The sequence below is a fragment of the Eutrigla gurnardus genome (assembly GCF_963514095.1).
Source record: "Eutrigla gurnardus genome assembly, chromosome: 2".
Lineage (NCBI taxonomy): Eukaryota > Metazoa > Chordata > Actinopteri > Perciformes > Triglidae > Eutrigla > Eutrigla gurnardus.
The window spans coordinates 9,109,898-9,128,217 of NC_139916.1; the positions used below are offsets into that span (position 1 = coordinate 9,109,898).

Genomic DNA, 18,320 nt, shown 5'->3' on the forward strand with positions numbered 1-18,320 from the left:
GACTACTTTAAAAAAGGAGCTACTGATGACACAAAAAGAACAGTGCAAATGCTTGATATGTAAATCACAACAAGTCAACCACCTGGCCCCCAAAATACAAAATATCACGGAGAGTAACAAGCCTGGAGAGAAACTAGTCTGTTCACAACACACTGAGAGGTCAAACGGGCATCCGGGTCACAGTCCCAACAGTCTGTCAGGAGCTCCTGCAGCACAGATCCCTGAAAGTTGGGAAACTTCCGTTAACACATCGAAAGCTTAATTCATTGCTACATAGCAAATACAAATAAAATAAAAATAAAAAAAACCTATATGTTTAAGTAACATGCACCTGTGTAGGAATACCTGTGGAAGCAGCTCCCAATGTTTCGGTATGGAGGGCCTCTTTTCCATGTGGAAGACATACTGGACGAGCCTGTCCCGCGTCACATCGGCTCCCAACTCAGATTCATAAGGCAACAGATGCTGCGGAGCAAGGCCGCCTGCAGATGGAGACATATGCATGCATTTTAGATGATGCTGATTACACAAATCAACCTCAAAGGAAAGTGAAGTTAATTAGCTTTTGATTTATTATTATGATGTGTGGCAATCTTTAACGGAAAAATTACATCTCATTACACATCGATCTTCACAAACGAACAGCATTCAGAATGGCTAAGGCTAAATGAAGTACACAGTTTCTGTGGATTACAGCAGTAATTTTAAGGGTGGGGAGAATTGGACACCCAGCTCAATGAAGTTTACCTTCAAATAAGTCAGAGCAGCGCATCCAGATCTCCCACAGCAGCAGTCCCAAAGCATAGACGTCCCCCTGCACGAGACACCAGCTACTGCTTAGGTTGACAGAGCCTTCCAGCATCTCAGGAGGCATGTAGCGCAGTGTGCCCACCTGAACATGACCCTGCAGATGGATGGGAATGTCAATACTAGATGTTATCCCTCTGCATGTTTTCTTTTATTCTAGGAGACACCTGGGTCTCACCTCCATGTTTGTCACGTGGCTCCGCCAGTGACGAAGTCCTGAACAAGAACGCAGGATGGCTGAGCATCCAAAATCACACAAGACACAGGTGCCATCAACTCTCACGAGCACATTGGAGCTGCTTAAGTCACTGTGGGCCACAGGAGGTTTATGCATATCTGCAAGAAAAGGTACATGAGTAATCATTAAGTGGAAAATGTATTAAACTGCAGTGGACTTAATGAATTAAGGAAGAATCACACTTCATTCACCAAGCCTGTTCACATTCATTTTCTGAACAATACCATGTCTGTGAAGGTCAGAGTGGAGATAGGAAAGTCCCTGCGATAAAGTCTGGCACAACTTCAGTGACAACATCCAGTTGGTGGTGTGTTTACACAGATAGGAGTGGAGAGAACCCTGAAATCAAAGGGACACCAGTTAATTATTTCCAAGAATGTGAATATTTACACACAATGGCTTCATTTGTACAATAAAGACAGTATGTGAAAATGTGACAGTGTTTTAGTTGTGTAATTATATATATCCACCTCTTCCTTGAATAACCTTTGATCTCCAGGTAATGGGACAACAGAAATTCAAACTCACACATTCAGCAAACTGCAGGACAATGAACCAACTGCCTCCAAACGGTTTCCTCCCAGAGCCAAGGAAGTGGACAATCCTGGTGTGGTTCATCAGTGGCAGCTCATACACCTCTTTTTCTGCAGTAAATTTCTGTTTACAGCCTGCAGCGAAAACTTTCACCGCCACCACGGATGCTTGGTATTTCCCCTGCCAAACAGTTGCAAAATGCCCACGGCCCACAATCTGAAAAATGTCCAGGTAAGAATAATGCTACAAGGTAAGATGCATGACCGGACTGGATGGTTTATCAATATCACTGCTGTCCAGACAAGATAAATCCATGTGATAGCTGGGCTTACTTGCTGTAGTTCAATGTCAGCGATATCAATCTCAGAGGTTTTTGTTGCTTGGCAGGAACACGTTTGTGAGACACTGTAATCATCAAGGGAGGGTGGATTATCCTCTAAAATAATGAAAATTGACAGGTTTTGTAGTTAACACACACTCATTGAAAGGACAATAAAGTTACTATTGACTGTAAACTAGTCCAACCGAATAGCTGCAGAAATCTGTTTGAAGCGTAACAAAGAACAGAGGTATAAGGGAGTGTTATAGCAGCGAAACAACAAGGTCAGTCTAGCAGAGAGAATGAAACAGTTACAAGGTCAAACAAAGACATCACGAGAACTGAGTGTGAGTTTAGAAAATGCAGAAACATAACTGAAGAATGTTTCCCCTAATCCTTTGAGAAGCAGTGAAGGTATTCGACAGAAACAACACGTTTTTTACCTTTTTGTGTGCACAATTCTAAGACAATGAATGTGATAATTCAGGAGCTGGAATCTTAACTCCACTTTCCCATGACGAGCAGGAACTTGTGAGTGTTTTTAAATAAAGTTTGGTATTTAATTCCGAGGGATCAAGACAATAAAGTCATCTCTTGAATGTGTACTGAGTCACGACTGGAAACATTGACATTTAACTCAATGTAAAGGCATCTTATTCATTCTAGTTTAACTCCCACGTTCTGCTACTGGGTTTAGTAGAGCCAATCAACACATTATTAGGAACAACACATTTTTTTTTACATTTAAATCTGGATGTTGAAAACAAAAAGGATCTTACTTTTCTTTTTAAATAGGCTTCTCCATTTGGCTGCGATGATCAGCAGGAAACACAGGACTAGCAAAGTCAGAATTGTCACAGTGGCTTTCATGATTTTATCGAAGAAGATAACTGGAGGAGAAAAGAATAACACCCCTTTTGAGTCAATCAAGTGTGTTCATAACTTTACATATTATATTATAATGTGAGTAGAAAGGACAAGGGATCTCCCAAGTGTCAAATTCAAGGGGAAGTAGAAGGTGATTTATCTGGAGGCATCACAAAGTTCATACCTTCAATATTAGAGGTGGGTCGAGGGTCTTCCAGCTCTGGGGTCCAAGTGATGTTGCTATTGCAGAGGTCTGTGTTGCACGCGCACAAAATGAGGCGACCGTTGAAGCGCGTTTGTGCCTTGCAGGTCGTATCTGGGCAAGTCTTTTCAGCCATATCACAAGCTGCAACAGAAAAAATCACGAGAACCATACTAAGCCTGCAGACTAACACACTTCACAGCAAAAAAACTAGCTATGATCAGTCCGAGGTTTCGTGATGCTGTAGGGGTTTGAGGCTTTAATTTGATGAGATAGTTTCTTACCAAGAACATCGACCTGTGGCTGCCCATCTATGATCAGAAAATAGCCCACGCAGCACTGGGTGTTCTCACAGAACTGCACCGATCCACTCACATTGCCAGCAGTTGTGTATATGTCGTTCTGAGGAGTTACTTGGAAAGCACACTGTCTCTTCTGAGGAAACGACTGGCCGGAGATGCAGACAAAGATGCATTCTTGAGGATGAAAGAAAGACAAACGACAGCTGTAGATGTGGTTTAATAAGGTCGTTTCTCTCTGGATATCAACAGTAGGAATCTGGATTCTATGGTGATTCTTGTACACTATAATGCAAGTAAATTAAGAATCTAAGCTTATTGTCAACTGTTGCACATAATGTTTGTCTTTCTGGCTAACAACATTGTCTAAATGCCTGTTTAATGTAAACATTTAACTGCTGGTTACAGCTAGTAGTACAGCAACTACATCATTAAGCTTAGAGAAACCAGGAGTTCTTTCTTCCTGATGCAGGTGATATGATTCACTAAGAAACACTCTTTCTAGGAACATCTTATCCGTTTTGTACCGTAGTTACAGGGTATACACTGGTAGTATTTATTGACCTATGCAGCATGAACTACAAGCAAATAACAAGGCTCAAAGGAGGTAGACAAATCTGTAACTACAGTTTCCCTGCCTGATTGAAAATTGGCAGTGCATCTAATGAAGGGGTTACGATAATATTAAATACTTAATTAATTAATCTAATAAGAGTTTATAGGATGTTTATATTTTTTTACTACGGTTAGGACAGCAGACACATAAAAAGATCACATGGAAAACAAACAGACAGAGAAAGAGACAGACACATAGAGTTTAAGAGATGGAAGAGTTTGTTTTTTGATAGTAAGTTCACTCACCCACAGCCAAGACCAGCCACCGATTTTGCAGGACCATGGTCGCTCTGAGCCAGGACCGGCAAAGCAGGGAGTGCGTATTTATCAGTCCTGGGAATGTGAGAGGAGTTTCCCACGTTTCCCAGCATGACTCCCACTGCCAAACACCTGCATGCCATACAAAGGGTTGTGGGAATACAGGAGATTTAACAGCACAATATCAAGGAAAGTCACCTGCTCTGAAGTGGTGTGTTGTCTTTCAGCTAACACAGTTCTGTAACTCAAATATGCAAAGAGGTTTGATACAAATCTACAAGGGCCATAGAATGATGCCCTTTAGCTTAGTAACAACATTCAGTGATTGTTTTGTTGCCCCAGTTTATTATAGGCCCCCAAGTTATGTGTTATAATTACGAAAGAAAAATCGTACTACTGAAAAAACTGAATCAACATCATGACCTTTTCCAATAAAATTCACTTTTTGAGTCAACATTGCAAGATAGTAAGTCCAAATGATTGTAAAAATGATCATCAGGTTGTCATTAGGTCAATATTGTGTATGCACAATACTGTGGTTTATGATCAATACCTGCAAAACTGAGGACAATGGTTGGAGCCCCCATTGAACCAAATGTGCAGGAACAATATGTAGAGATTAATTTTTCCTCTATTTTACATATACTTTGTGCTTTATATTAACTAACATATATTATATTGACATACATTATTATTAACATATATCTATGGGCAACAGACTGTATCTAGATGGGCATGGACAAAGGTTTTGTTGTTTAGCTAATGCCAAGCAATGTTCCTGTCTGTGTGAAGTTCTTTTGAGTTAACAAAACATTATTGAAAATGTCTACATTGTGACATAGAAACATAGTTTTAAATCACTGCGAGAATTTTAACTTTTCATCCCCTTGTCCACACAAACAAACACCTCACAACTCACCTCTGAGACTCGAGTCATGCTTCTTTTCAGACGTTATGTGGCATTATTTGACTGTGTATTTAATTTAGACTATGACCGATAATAACGTACAATGTTAGGGTCGTTTTAAAAGTAACTGGCTCTATTTTTATGTCTGGAAGGGTTGCGTGTTTTAGTATACCGTTCACTCCTGGAGGGCGGAGTTTATAAACGACATGGTTCGGAGCTAACAGGCTAGTTCGAGATGAACTGCGCCTCGCCTGTAAAGTGGACGAGAGCAGGCCGAGCAGCAGGAGGCGGAGCCTAAAAGCTGCGCTCCAGTCGGACATTTCTACGCACTTGTGCTGCTCTGAGCTACGAACCAAGCAGCCACGTGACCTGAACCCTCAATCAGATAAATTGAATAGGTCACGTTACGTGCGCGCGGGCGGGCCTAGTTAAAGTTCAGAAGCTAATGGCGCTGCCTATCACGAATAAAACGCTAAAGTAACTTAATAGGTCCTAACTGTGGGACTTATCACGTACTACACATCTTTCTCAAACTATTTTTTATCTTTTTTTTTTAGCCAAGCTCGTTTTTGTGTCTCTTTTGAGGCAGGCGTTTTAGAAATGACCGCCGTCCCAAACAAGCTAACGTTAGCCGATGTTTTTGCAGACGAGTCTGAAAATGAGCGAACGTTTTACGGCTTTTCTGACAGTGAGAACAGCGACAGCTGTGATAAGGTGAGTAATCTGGTTTGAATTAAAGACCTTCACATTACCAGCTGTCAAACCAGGAATGTTGCCCTGTTTGGATTTGTCATCCAGCTGACATACTGTGCTTTTTATGTTCTGCTGTAACAACAACAACAACAACAACAACCTTTCACTGTGAAGCTAAGGTGCAAGATATAAATCACTAGCCACGTGATAAATCATCATATTTATGTTCACCAGGAATCAAATGTGGATGATGAAGATGAGGAGCAGAAAGCCAAGTCCAAACCGGTTTCTGGTGTCCGAACCTTCACGCTGAGGGTGGCCTTCCGCTCCACCTCCTCTACCAAGCAGCACACTGATGATGATGAGGAGGAGGAGGAGGAGATAGACGAGGAAGAAAAGACGACCAAAAAGAGAGGGATGAAGTGGGCAGGAAAGACCAGTCGGGCAAAGAGGAAGAGACATGTTAAATTTGAAGAAGAAGAGAAAGCTGTGACTCAGTCATCGCCTTCTAAAGAGTGTGGATCCGATTCAGCAGAAGACGAATCTGCTTCGTTCCTGTCCAAGAGAGACGAGAACATCAAGGCCAACAAAATAATGGTGAACCCGAAACACAGAACCATATGCAGTATCGTACTATGTGGACAGCAGACAGACTGGTGTAACAATGTATTTAAAAAGCTGTGGCTCCCAATCTAGTCCAACAAGTTCACTCACATATTCATCACGTTACCCCAAAGAGAGTTCTTCTTCTTATTGATCCACTTTATTAATACTCGTTTAAATACAGTAGAAATGGACAATGCGATGCAGAGATAATGACACAGGCCACATGACTTTGATTTCAAAAAAGTGAGAGGAAAAAGTTAAGCAAATTGTGATATTAGTGTCGTGTTTCAAGTCCTTTTAAAAATGTGCCCCGCTAGATTGGAGGTTTGTCACTTTGCCGTGCCTCTAATCCTCTTGATCATCCCTGTTTTCTTATAGTTGGCTCGGCTGATGGCAGACCTGCAGAAGATGCCAGGAGGTGCAGCGATTCTGGAAAAACAAGCAGGCAAACGGAAGACAAAAGACAAAATTTCTGTGAGTTTAAAAAAAAAAAGTGGCTGGTGGACTGAGATGAACTTCCCCCATATTTTGCTAACAAATCTATAGACTTATACAGCTAACACGGTGGCTACCATCCTCCTCTTTACTAATAGTATATCTAAATAGACCTATGTACTGAGGTGATTTATCCACCATGGCCTGCAGCGTCCACCTCGCTCTGGAGCCGCTGGAGGAGAGTCCAGGAAGAACCCGGAGCGGGCGTCTCGCAGGCTGACCCGCTCTATGGGGTCAAGTGAGGAGCCTTCAGCTGCGAAGGAGGAAGAACTGGAGCTCAGCTTGGAGGAGCTGCTGGAGGTCAGCTCTGTCATTTATCAAGGACCAGTTGAAAATGTTTTTGAAAAGCATTGTTCACAGCACTGTATAAAATCTGCATTAGGATTGTGGGTTTCTGTGTGTAGCTGTTGTATCGTTCCTTAGCAACCATATACAAGCATTTACAAAGGAGTGTGAAATCTGGTTTTATGGGAACGTATGTTTGTAGGGGACAGGGTTGTTGTTGTTATATGTACTGTAATCATTAACGGTCACAATGTGTTTGTCTGAATCTGGTCCATTTCTGTCTAGTTATTATCTTTGCATTCCAGGTACGTCGATCCCCACGACGGCGTGGCACCCCGAGGCCTAATAATAGGTCCAAACCTCATTGTATCCGTCCTGTGGAGGACATCACAGAAGACGAGATTCAGCTGGTTGCAGACAACATGACTGAGAAAGTCTACAACAGCATCACGGTGAGTTCTCAGATGGAATCTACCTGCAAGTCGTTTTTTTTTTGTCTGATGTATATGGGAATGATACAATATTTACATTTTTGTTCCAATATTCAAGGACCAAAGGATAATTTATCATCTCTTAATGCAAAACAGTGCTGCACAACAAAATGCAGTTGTAATCGATTCAAAGCAAAAAGTAATGTTCCACCTCGGTATGACCGAATGTAATGAAATTATAAAATGTCAGTGTACCTGTCCAGCATGTCTTGGTGAGTTTTCTTTTGTACTTTCAGGGCTCCACATGCCATCAGTGCCGTCAGAAAACCGTTGACACTAAGACTTACTGTCGTAGTGAGGACTGTCGCGGGATTCAGGGTCAGTTCTGTGGGCCGTGTTTGAGGAACAGATACGGAGAGGATGTCAAGAAGGCGCTGCTTGATCCGGTCAGACTGCTGACACTTCAGCACATGCTCTACACCTGTGTACATTGACAAAAGATTACTTTCTCAGGCCTGAAAAAGCATTCCACACTTTCCATCCAACTCTTCATCTTATTTGTTGCATGAGCAACATGGCTAAACTACTTTTGTTAAGCTGTTTTAATGGTACACTTTCCCCCTGGGATGAATCCATGCTTGATCTAAGCTGAGCCCACACTTTAGTTCCTGGTGCATGATGTCAGCCCAACAACTTCTTTTAACTTTGAATTTGGATTTCTGGTTTTTAAACAATGTTTCTTTTTTGGATTATTCTTTTTTTTTTGTTTTGTTTGCATAGGTTGCCACTAACCTACACCCTACAGCCCTTTGGTAGCTCAGCACTCATACAAGCAACTCTTCATTAATTTGCAAGACAAAGAGTGAACTTAATTAACAATACTTTTCTAAGGACAGAGTTGTACACAGCCTTTGTCTCTTTGTGCTTGCATCTTTTAAGTAAGCAACCCAGCAGGCATACATCTCTTTAGTAGCACCTGCATTGTAGAGATAAATACTTTACTTTCTTGAGTACTTGTGAACTTTTTTCTTTCTGATTTCAGTCATTTGTGTTTAACTGTTCTCTTATCTCTTCAGGATTGGAAGTGCCCTCCCTGTCGTGGAATTTGCAACTGCAGCTTCTGCCGGCAACGTGATGGTCGCTGCCCAACTGGCATCCTGTTCCCCCTCGCTCAGTACCACGGCTTCTCCGACGTTCACTCCTACCTCAGCAGGTGGGAAACTACACTGCCTGTATACTGTAATGACTGCTTTACAAAAAAGGAAAATACCTGTGTGTGTCATGTCATTCAGTCTAGGGGTTAGACCTGATCATTAAATATCTGATTAATATGTTTGATCAACATTAATGAGTGACTGATGGAATTGACAAAACCTCTACAGTGTCTCGTTTCTCTCCTTACAGCCTCCGTCACAAACTGAAGAGTGAGGAAGAGTGATGCTGAGGTGTGATAACACTAGGTGGAGCAATTGTTCTTATTTTTGTTGTCAGGTGGTTTTTAAATATACACAGCCTGTGATTTTAAACTAATAAAGCATTTTCTTTGATCAAGCCGATTGTTGTGTTTGAGAGACTGAGACAAGTTTGAAAAGAAAAGAGACGAGTATGTTTATAGTTTTAATCCAGCTGTTGGCAATTGCAGTAATTGTATACACGCACACAATATAAAATACCTTATTTAAAGAGGGGGATAAGAGCACTTGCTGTCTGAACTTGGTCTAGAGTTTCAAAGGAGAGCTTTTAAACATACAAGTTACAGTAAGTCATCTTTGCCAAACAAAGCAGGATTCTGTAGTTCTACATGGGTAAGAAGCATATTTTCAGAAAAGACAGACTCTTAATACAGTTTGCAACTTATTTATTTGGACAACAATGGGATGTGCGTCCTGTGCTTGCCTCAAGCTAGATCTTTTCCAGTTAGAACTTTAACATATGCATTACACAAGTAAAAATTAATAGAAAGTTCATGGACCAAACAGATTTGCTAGTTTTGCTTATAAAATGAATATGAACCTTTGGTTTTGAGCTTACATTTATGCTGTCTGGACATTATTACAAAATACTCTGACCCAATATAACTAAAAGGTTTTCCACCAAAAGAGAAAACAAACTGTCATTAACTGCAAGGCAAAGATAATGAGTATACCGCAGGAGGAGAAAAAAAGTATTGGGAAGATCTGGACTGTATAGAATACATTATTCTATGACAGAAAGGCTCTTAAATTTAAACATTTCATCTACATACATATATATAAAAGTAATAACATAAGATTAAGATTGATTGTGCATGAGAGGTTCATACAACTGAAAGGCAATCTCTTGCAATCATGTAAGATGATCCTGCCTATGCTAAGAATTTCTGTAGCCTTTACATTACCAAAAAATATATATATATATACATTAAAAAAAAATCAAAAATGTTTTGCTATGATAAACGTATCAACGCATGATGGCTTGAATGTGTGTACCTATATAAGGAGGTTAAATAGTTATTCTCAGGATTTCAGTGCCCTGACACACCTACGTCCTCACACTGATTAGTGCGTTTGGCTCTGGTGACCTTGTGTATTTCAGTCCTCCTAAACGGTTCACCCCGACACTTATCGTATTGTTCCTATGATAATGGGATTGTTCGCTCGTGAACACAGCCCATTCTCCTAACCATCACACCACACAGATGTGAAAACTGCAACACGATTGCTGCTCTTGTTAGAATTCAATTTTAGGGGGTGCATTTAGTATTATAGGCCAGTTAAGGTGGGAGGGGGCTGGAAATACCCGAGGTGAAGAGTAGAAGCTAGTAGGGAGGATATGACTAGCTACCAATGTAACGTCAACAGTGCCGGTCTAGGTTTGTGTGTTATTGCAATCCCACTACGAAGTAAGACCGAGTCTTTCTGTGGGACAGATGTTAGTGTCGTGCCATTTCCATTCAGGGGAAATACGATTTTATAATAATTCTTCTAGTCTTGACATTTTCATCCAACTCTGACCCTTCCATGCCACAGGTGTCTAATACAAGATGGACATCCATATTCCTGCTTCGGTCCTCAAATTCAATAGTGTGTTGTGTTGCATCTGTGAGCGTCTCTCCTGCCTGAAGCCTTTGGGAGGTTTCATGTCTGCAGTCAAACGTGCCCTTTTTAACCCCAAATGTCCGAAAGCAACATCCACCAAAGCCTGTCTTCGTTCTCCTCCACTGTCCTTAGTAGCTGTTGCCATTCATTTGGTGAAGGTCCACTTGCATCATGTTGATCCCGCTGCTGGCTAATCGAGCTATGCTCTCTGCAGATAAGGTTTCCATGGTGACAATGGTGTGCTGGTCACTGGCTGCTACTGTGCCAACTTTTGTTCCTGCCGTCGGGGACGCAGCCTCAGTTGAGACTGCAGTGCTGCTGGTGGCCACTGCTTTCTTGTTTGTGTGGGTTTTGATGTGTTTGGAGAGGTGGTCGCTGCGCATGAAGCGTTTGGGACACTCTGGACAAACAAACCTTTTCTCACCTGAAAAGGAGAGAGAAATCATTAAAAAATAATCCATATAAAAATAACTGCAGCTGGCATTACATTGAGTTTGTGACGGATCAATACACTGTACAGCAGTGTAGAATACATTTTAATATTTGGGTTGAAAATAAAAATGCAATATGTGATGATATGCAAGATTCAAGTGGATAAGAAATCCTAGAGCAGCAACTTACTTACTTTCATTATTCTACTCATTATCATCACCATTTATCATTCTCTTGATTAAATGGATATTTCCTGAAGCCCTAAACTGACATATTCAAATCCAAAGATTTAATCCAAACAATAAAACGATTTGTCAAGATAGTTGCCAAGTAATTTGAATTCTGTCAATTAAAAATGTAATCCTGTTGCACAAAAAATGATCAAAAGCTATGTTGTCAAGAAAAACAGATGTTGACACACACACACACACACACAAAGGCTTATGCTTGACGATTTCTATATCAAAGAAGCAAGTATTTGGACTTTGTCTACTTTGACATTATAATAAAGGCAGTAAATCTCACACAACTGCAAAATGTCAAAGTAAATTAACCCTCACCTGTGTGCGTCCTCTTATGGCGCTGAAGCTCATCTGAACGGGTGAATCGTTTGCCACAGAAAGACCAGCCGCAGACGAAGGGTCGTTCTCCTGTGTGCCAACGCAGGTGGGCCCTTAGGTGGGATGTCTTTCCGTAGATCTTCCCACAGCCAGAGATGTGACAAATGTGCTGCTTCTTTTTAGTCGGGTCCCTGTTTGATGTAGAGAACATAAGAGTTAGAGGCTTATTAATGTTCACTGAATTCAGAGTCATAATTGGCTGAACATTGTAGGCAACCTATGAGGAGACTTTCCAGCAGGGTTCTTGTCTTGGATTGCAATGGCCTACATAGGTGTACCTAACAAAGTGGTGCAATGACATACCGTCCTTCTCCATCCTTGCAGAATGGGCAGGTACAGGCTTCCCTGCGGTTACGCCGTCCTTGAGGTGGTGGGCTTATATCCTCATCATCCAGAGCTGTGCTATCATCTAAACTTTCTCCGCCTGTCTGTAAAGTATGTTCTCCTGTCGAGAACAGAAAATATACATTTACATATAAACAACAATGTTGTTCAGCTTGTTTGTGTTTATACATATGTCATCAATCAGTTTCAGAACAAACAATTACAATTACTTCATCATACATGAAGTTTTTCTGCAATCTATCCTGTAAGAACATCCATTAGATTCCACAGACAGATTACAACTGCTTGCATTAAAGAGTCTATAAAAATGACTAACACAGGGTCTCAATTACTGCTTTAAAAAAAATGGCACTAAATGTTTACTGCTGGCTGCAACTCAGACCTATCACATCTCTGGTAAGATCTACTACAAGTCATTTCCAATGACAAAGTCAAGAATTTCAGATATTTACTAATTTCAGAGCATTTACAATAGTAATCAATCAATACTAAACCCAGTGTGTTCATGCAGGTTTGTCACAGTGAGACATACCACTTGAAAACGACTAATATTATAAGTGCCTTGAGAATAAACAGTCTGAGCCCTCCAGCCTATAACCACTAAACTAAAGTAAATGTTTGCCATCTCAACAGAGACACTGATGTGTAGTAAAATCCCCCATTCCGTACATAGCTGATGGGAAGCACATGATTATAATAAAAGAGCAAATTACGTGAACTACAGACCCAGTGCTTCCTCATGAACGTCACAAATAGACTAAAACTTAAGACAATGTGATGGGCTACTAGTAACAGAACTAAGAAAAGGTTTAGACATGATAACGGCTGCTGCAAAATGGGAGGGGTCAAGTTACACCCCTACTATGGCACAGAAGTTTTGGCCAAGTTGCCAACCCTTAACTACGGTGCTGTAATGTGGCCATTGTTTGAGGCGATGAAGTGTCACTAAGTAAGAATTTCAAAGGGAACACAAACACATGCAGTGCAGTAAAGAGCTCAGGGATACACTGGGCCAGCGGAACCGGTTAAACCAGTATTTCTGCACTTAACACTGGAGATCAAATCCAGAGATACAAGATATATTGCATTAACTTCTGTCAGAAAAATGTTAATACAGCAAGTAGACTTAATTTTCTAAGACTTCTTTAAATTTACTCAGCCCAATCACCAGTAAGTGTACCGCCAAACAATCTGTATGTTACTAGATGTTTGGTCTTGCCTTAAATTCAAAAGGTCCATTTCCACCTCAGTTATTTTGATTACAGACAAAAAATGTAAAGAGAAATTGCAAAGTCAAAATAACAAACCAATGCAATATAGAAATATAGATACATTCCTGCATGAAAGTTGCATAATTTAGTTTTTTAATTTAATTTGTTTAAGTCCTTCTTCAAAGTGTTTGAGACAACTATTCATTTAATATACTTTTTGGACATGTAGGTCACTTTTTAAAATATAAATGCAAAGCGTTTGCCAAATACTTTCACACTGAACATCAATCATTCCTAGGGTTAGGGCTACTGACTGACCTGCTGTGCTAGCAATGGTGATGGGAACAGTCTGCAGCTGGTGCATCTGCAGCCCGGAGCCTCCAAGTGTGTTGAGATTTATGGTCTGGATGCCTGGGATCTGCACTGTGTTGACAGATACTCCTCCTGCAGCACCCTGAGCTTGGCCAAGTTGGGGGAGAGACTGCATTGGGGCCAGTGTGATCTGTGGGCCCGTCGGACTCTGGATCTGAATGGTCTGCCAGCTCACCTGGCCATTGGGGCCTACAGTGCGCAGGAGGATGGGGCCTGCGTTTGGCATAATTTGAAGATTTTGAAGCCCTTCCTGGCTGAGTGTCGGAGTCGCAAATACCTGACCCCCAGCAGTCGCAACGGTACCAGCCTGGATGGTCTGGAGTTGCGTTCCACCTTGGATAACCTGCTGAGGCTGGATAAGGATCTGTTGTGGCTGCTGCTGCTGCACTTCTCTGTTGTCGGGCTGGATTGGGACACCCAGAGAAGATGCTGCGTTTTGCTGGAATGTGCCCGTCAATACTCCATTGCTGTTGTGTGTTTGTGTCATTCCATAAGAGGAGGCGGTCTGTGTGGTGATGGTAGGCGCACTTGTCATGTACCCTGCCGCGCTGGACACTGGAAGTTGCTGTATTAGTTGGTTTACCCCTGTATCCCCTCCACCATTCGCATCTCCGCTTGTTCCAGTGCTGACTGGCAACAAAGTGATGTTTCCATTTAGTGACACGGGCATATTTGCCAGGAACTGAGGCTGGTTTTGTAACATGCCATTGCCTAAGCTTATATTTTGTATGGGGATAGCTCCCTGAAGGAGACTGGGCATTGTTATGATGTTGCCGGCTGCACCCCCTCTATTGGTTGCAGCTAAGATCTGCTGGCCATTAGAAGATGACACTATCTGAAACTGCTGGCCTTGTGCTGCAGTGGCAGATACAGCAGAATCCTGCTGAGTATGTGCCAGCTGCAGTGGCTGGCCATCTACTGTTTGAAACTGGGGAATAACCTGGTACTGAATGTTGGGCATCATACCCGATATGGTGGTAAGCACCTGCTGACCCTGCATTGATGGAGCCTGAGCTACTATGTATTGCTGTGGCTGATGCTGCTGTCCCTGAGTGCTCACAATAGCTGATGGGGAAAGCACCTGTCTGCTCTTGCCCATGTCTCCTATGGTCATCACCCCAGAGGAGTCAGTGGTGATAGTGTTAGTGCCTGAGGTTGTTTGAACGCTAAGAGGTATGACCTGCCAGCCATTGGCACTGGAGGTGAAAACACCCTGGTTAAGGTCCAGCTGTTGCTGCTGGTTTTGTTGTTGGTCAGGTGAATCGCTCTCCCCAGGGGTGTCAATTCGACTACATGTGGCTGCCAACAAGGCAAGAGGGGATGGCTGCTGTGAGTCCTGCAAGGAGAAAACATGATAGAAAAAGAAGGAAGTTACATAGTAAAGATACATATTAAAATCTCACAAGAACAACAAGCAATGCTATCAAACAAAAAAGCAGATTAAAATATGATTTGAATGAATAAAGCAGAATAATCAAACATTTATCAAAAACAAGTGATTTAAAAAGAGTAAGATCCAAGTTGTTGGGCCTGAGCTTAAAAAGCCATATGAGGATTTAAAACTAAAAAGATGTCCAATTCATGCGAGTTTAGATTTAGATAAAAAATGTGGCTGGCTTTGTAAATGCCAATCTAACCATGCTATATTGCCACACTTCCAAAACTCCATTCATATCATTAAACATGTGTTTGTCATGGAAGTCTCTGCACAGCACTTCACACAGAGTGAGGATGTAGTAAAAAGTCGGAGGGGAAGCAGTGGTGGGAGAGTATGGGAGGGATCACATTTTTTTTCCAGAGAAGCGGCGGGCTCGGCTTCCCCTCCCCCCAAACCCACCCATCTCCCTCCCACAATTTATTTTGCCCTATAAACTGACACACTCCTCTAGCCACCCCCTCCAAGGCCAGCCAAATGGGCCGAGCGAAATGCACACGAAGTGCCGGGGTTTGACGGGAACACCCCGTGTGGGCGAAATTTACCTGCCCATTCCCCACCCCGGTGACATGTGCTCTGGAGAGAAAATCAACAACCGTCCCGACAGAGACGAAGGACAAAAACAAACCCAACTAGTATGAAATAAACAACAGGGACAGTCCGGAGTATAGTTTATGATTCTCGGTTTATAATCTTGGGCAACAGTCAGGATAACCTACTTGTGAATTTGTGTTTCGCTTTTGACTGTAGCCTCCACCGCTCTCCACAGCGGCCATTTCACCCTGCTGCTGATCTGCGGAAGAAGAGTTTGTAAGATCACTTCTACTAAAAAAAAAGTAGCTGCATTGGAAACAGTGGGACCATCAAACTGTTAACGCTGCGTCCACTGAGGGGACACAGTAACGTCATACGCACCGGTCGACCTCACAAAAAAAACAGCTAAACTTTCGGAAAGCGTCTGACGTGAAACAATTATAGCAAGAAATGCATAGAAATCCATGCCACAAGTGCTCGAAAGGAGCCAGCTAGCCTATTAGCTAAGCTAACACGGACTCATCACAAGTAATGTTGAGCAAAAAAAAAGCCTAGTTTTAACGTTAGCTAAAGAGCGCGACATGGTTTCAACTGCACTACAACACACAGCGTAGCTAGTTCACATCCATTTGACAAAGTTAAACCATTGTGTAACCACGTAAGTTCGCGTTAATTAAGAACAGAAGTTAGGTTACTGTTAACATAGTTAGCTAGCTCTACTTGGTTGGCTAAATGTTGTTTGCTAACGCTAAGTACCGACAATTAGCAGTTAAGTACTTGGTCACTTTTAAACAGCTTGAGACGCTAGCTTGAAAACAATACAATATAATACCCCACACCGGTGAATCCATTTAAAACATGTACGTTAATTTCTACTTCTTACTGTTAACGTAACGCTCCGTTCACAAGTGGTCAGTGAGTTGAAAAAGTTCACTTACTGCTCATAATTTGAAGACGGGAGGAGTTTCTCTGCTCTTTTTTCGGGTTGACAACTTTTCACAACTTCACACAAACTTGACGGGCTCCCTCTATGAAGGAGAAAGGCGGGTGCGTTCGATTTAAGAACCCGTTCAGCCAGTCACATTATTCGAACGTGTAACAGCAAACCGCTTGTACACGTTTAAACTTTAAACGTTGACGTTACAGTTTGTCAAAATAGCATTGGCTCTCAGGGCCCACTTACTAGACGTTCCGAGCTTTCAATCGCATATCACAATCCTCACCCACGGATGTAGTTTATCGTAAGGCATACAACTACAGTAACGCCATTTAAGGTGATTTGTTTTCTGTCGTTTGACTTCAATTTAGCACTGATTTCCAGTTGGAGTTACAACAACAGTAGCGAAAACCGACTTCCAGAATAGCAAACTGCATTCAACCGTTCACCTCGATTGTACGTTTTTTTTTACTGTACTATGGCACTGTCCCAATGATGAAAAGAAGCGCACCCCTGTGGGAGCACCGTGCGACGGATTGCTGCTTTCCTCCAATGACAACGGTCGTTTCCGCCAACTAGAATCAACCAGCCAATGTAAATGGCGAAAGAAGAGAATTGGGCGGGACGAACCCATGTTTGGTTGTACCACTGAGTATGATTGACGTTGGGTTATCTGTTTTCCGCTCAAATGGCGGCATGAGTAAACATGTTTTCGTAAATGTTGATATTTCTCCTCACTCGTTCTGTGATACTGTATTATTATTCGACAGTGAAAGGGTGCCCTGGCTCATCATCTTTCTTTAAACACGGGGGGGTTCGGAAGGAGGAAGGCGGACTGGGTATTTAAGTCTTGCCTCCGTGGCCGGTGGCCACTCCCTGGTGGCGCCCTGTGGGCTGGGAAACAGCATGGAGGCGGGAGGAGTCCGTCAGGGTGGAGGAGACGAGACCCCATCACAGTCAAACACTGGCTGTAACCGCGCGGGGAGGAGAAAATGGCTCGCTTGTAGGAGGGCTTTTATTATTGAGATGTGCGAGGGGGCTGTCAGTGAAGCAGCACATCGTTAGCCTAATAGCATAATTGCCTAAGTCATATTTGAACGTTTTCGGAAAAAGAGAAAAAACACAATTTCTAGCAAGCAGATTGGTATTTTTTATTGATAATGTAACAGCAAGTTCAACCAGACCTGTGAACAAGTTTGAAAAAAAAAAAAGACACAACATCAACTCCATAACAAATAAAAGTGACTTAGGCAGAATATGTCATGACTTAGGCATTTTTTTCTCTTACAGTATATGTATATAATGATAACATAACCAAGTCTAACCTTATCTAAGGTGTTTTAAAGTATAATCTTAACAAAGTTGTTTTAAAGTTTAACCTTGCCTAAGTTGTTTTAACCTTACCTAAGTTGTTTTCACCTTAACTAAGTTGTTTTAACCTTAACTAAGTTGTTTTAACCTCAACTAGGTTTTTTTTACAAGGCATTTTGAATTATGTGCACTATTTTGCAGATCATGAGAATGAAAATGCAAATATGATGATTGATGATTAAATCAAATAATGCAGCCACATTCTTAAAGTGAAAAAGACTTAGACTTGAAAAAGACCATATTACCAAGAATACTTCTTGTATTTCTTGTCAAAACACTTAAAATCAACACTTCAAATTAAGCTTTGCTAGCATAAGCTAGCTCTTACACTACATCATATCTTGTTGCAGAATTGTGATTAAAAGTTTAAACACACAGTTCCTAATCTCCTTGATTGACTGAGAGTACATTTACTGTCTAGAAAGTTGAA

The 18,320-nt window shown here is 41.7% G+C and overlaps 3 protein-coding genes across 5 annotated transcripts; 1 reads left to right on the forward strand and 2 right to left on the reverse strand.

The window, feature by feature from the left end:
- Positions 1–11: 11 nt before the first annotated feature.
- Positions 12–4,204, reverse strand: LOC311027424 (anti-Muellerian hormone type-2 receptor-like). Its single transcript, XM_084031451.1, has 11 exons — positions 4,128–4,204; positions 3,252–3,443; positions 2,950–3,111; positions 2,678–2,788; positions 1,912–2,015; positions 1,574–1,795; positions 1,270–1,384; positions 986–1,143; positions 748–904; positions 346–482; positions 12–221 (listed from the first exon to the last, which is right to left on the reverse strand). The coding sequence occupies exons 1-11, from the start codon at positions 4,162–4,164 to the stop codon at positions 105–107; spliced, it is 1,512 nt and encodes a 503-aa protein (XP_083887577.1). The 5' UTR covers positions 4,165–4,204; the 3' UTR covers positions 12–104.
- A 1,270-nt stretch (positions 4,205–5,474) lies between these two features.
- Positions 5,475–9,047, forward strand: LOC311026412 (cell division cycle-associated protein 7-like). Its single transcript, XM_084029968.1, has 8 exons — positions 5,475–5,760; positions 5,974–6,336; positions 6,724–6,819; positions 6,991–7,140; positions 7,431–7,577; positions 7,853–8,002; positions 8,633–8,769; positions 8,961–9,047. Exons 1-8 carry the CDS (start codon positions 5,647–5,649, stop codon positions 8,992–8,994), a joined length of 1,191 nt encoding a protein of 396 aa, XP_083886094.1. The 5' UTR covers positions 5,475–5,646; the 3' UTR covers positions 8,995–9,047.
- A 352-nt stretch (positions 9,048–9,399) lies between these two features.
- Positions 9,400–16,610, reverse strand: sp1 (sp1 transcription factor). 3 transcript variants are annotated; one of them, XM_084035006.1, is made up of 6 exons: positions 16,521–16,610; positions 15,768–15,841; positions 13,560–14,949; positions 11,989–12,130; positions 11,626–11,816; positions 9,400–11,057 (listed from the first exon to the last, which is right to left on the reverse strand). In XM_084035006.1, exons 1-6 carry the CDS (start codon positions 16,525–16,527, stop codon positions 10,762–10,764), a joined length of 2,100 nt encoding a protein of 699 aa, XP_083891132.1. In that variant the 5' UTR covers positions 16,528–16,610; the 3' UTR covers positions 9,400–10,761. The 3 variants fall into 3 exon arrangements, with proteins under 3 accessions (XP_083891132.1, XP_083891133.1, XP_083891134.1); XM_084035007.1 differs by lacking the exon at positions 16,521–16,610 and adding an exon at positions 16,466–16,514; XM_084035008.1 differs by lacking the exon at positions 16,521–16,610 and adding an exon at positions 16,420–16,463.
- Positions 16,611–18,320: the final 1,710 nt, after the last annotated feature.

Coding starts and splice junctions, on each gene's coding strand:
- LOC311027424 (XM_084031451.1), bottom strand. CDS start 4,164: ATGGTCCTGCAAAATCGGTGGCTGGTCTTGGCTGTGG. Junction 3,112..3,251: donor GCCACAGGTCGATGTTCTTG/GTAAGAAACTAT, acceptor TTTCTGTTGCAG/CTTGTGATATGGCTGAAAAG. Junction 222..345: donor ATTGGGAGCTGCTTCCACAG/GTATTCCTACAC, acceptor CCCAACTTTCAG/GGATCTGTGCTGCAGGAGCT.
- LOC311026412 (XM_084029968.1), top strand. CDS start 5,647: ATGACCGCCGTCCCAAACAAGCTAACGTTAGCCGATGTTTTTGCAGAC. Junction 5,761..5,973: donor ACAGCGACAGCTGTGATAAG/GTGAGTAATCTG, acceptor TATGTTCACCAG/GAATCAAATGTGGATGATGA. Junction 6,337..6,723: donor TCAAGGCCAACAAAATAATG/GTGAACCCGAAA, acceptor GTTTTCTTATAG/TTGGCTCGGCTGATGGCAGA.
- sp1 (XM_084035006.1), bottom strand. Junction 11,817..11,988: donor TGCAAGGATGGAGAAGGACG/GTATGTCATTGC, acceptor TACATCAAACAG/GGACCCGACTAAAAAGAAGC. Junction 11,058..11,625: donor CCATAAGAGGACGCACACAG/GTGAGGGTTAAT, acceptor TCTCCTTTTCAG/GTGAGAAAAGGTTTGTTTGT.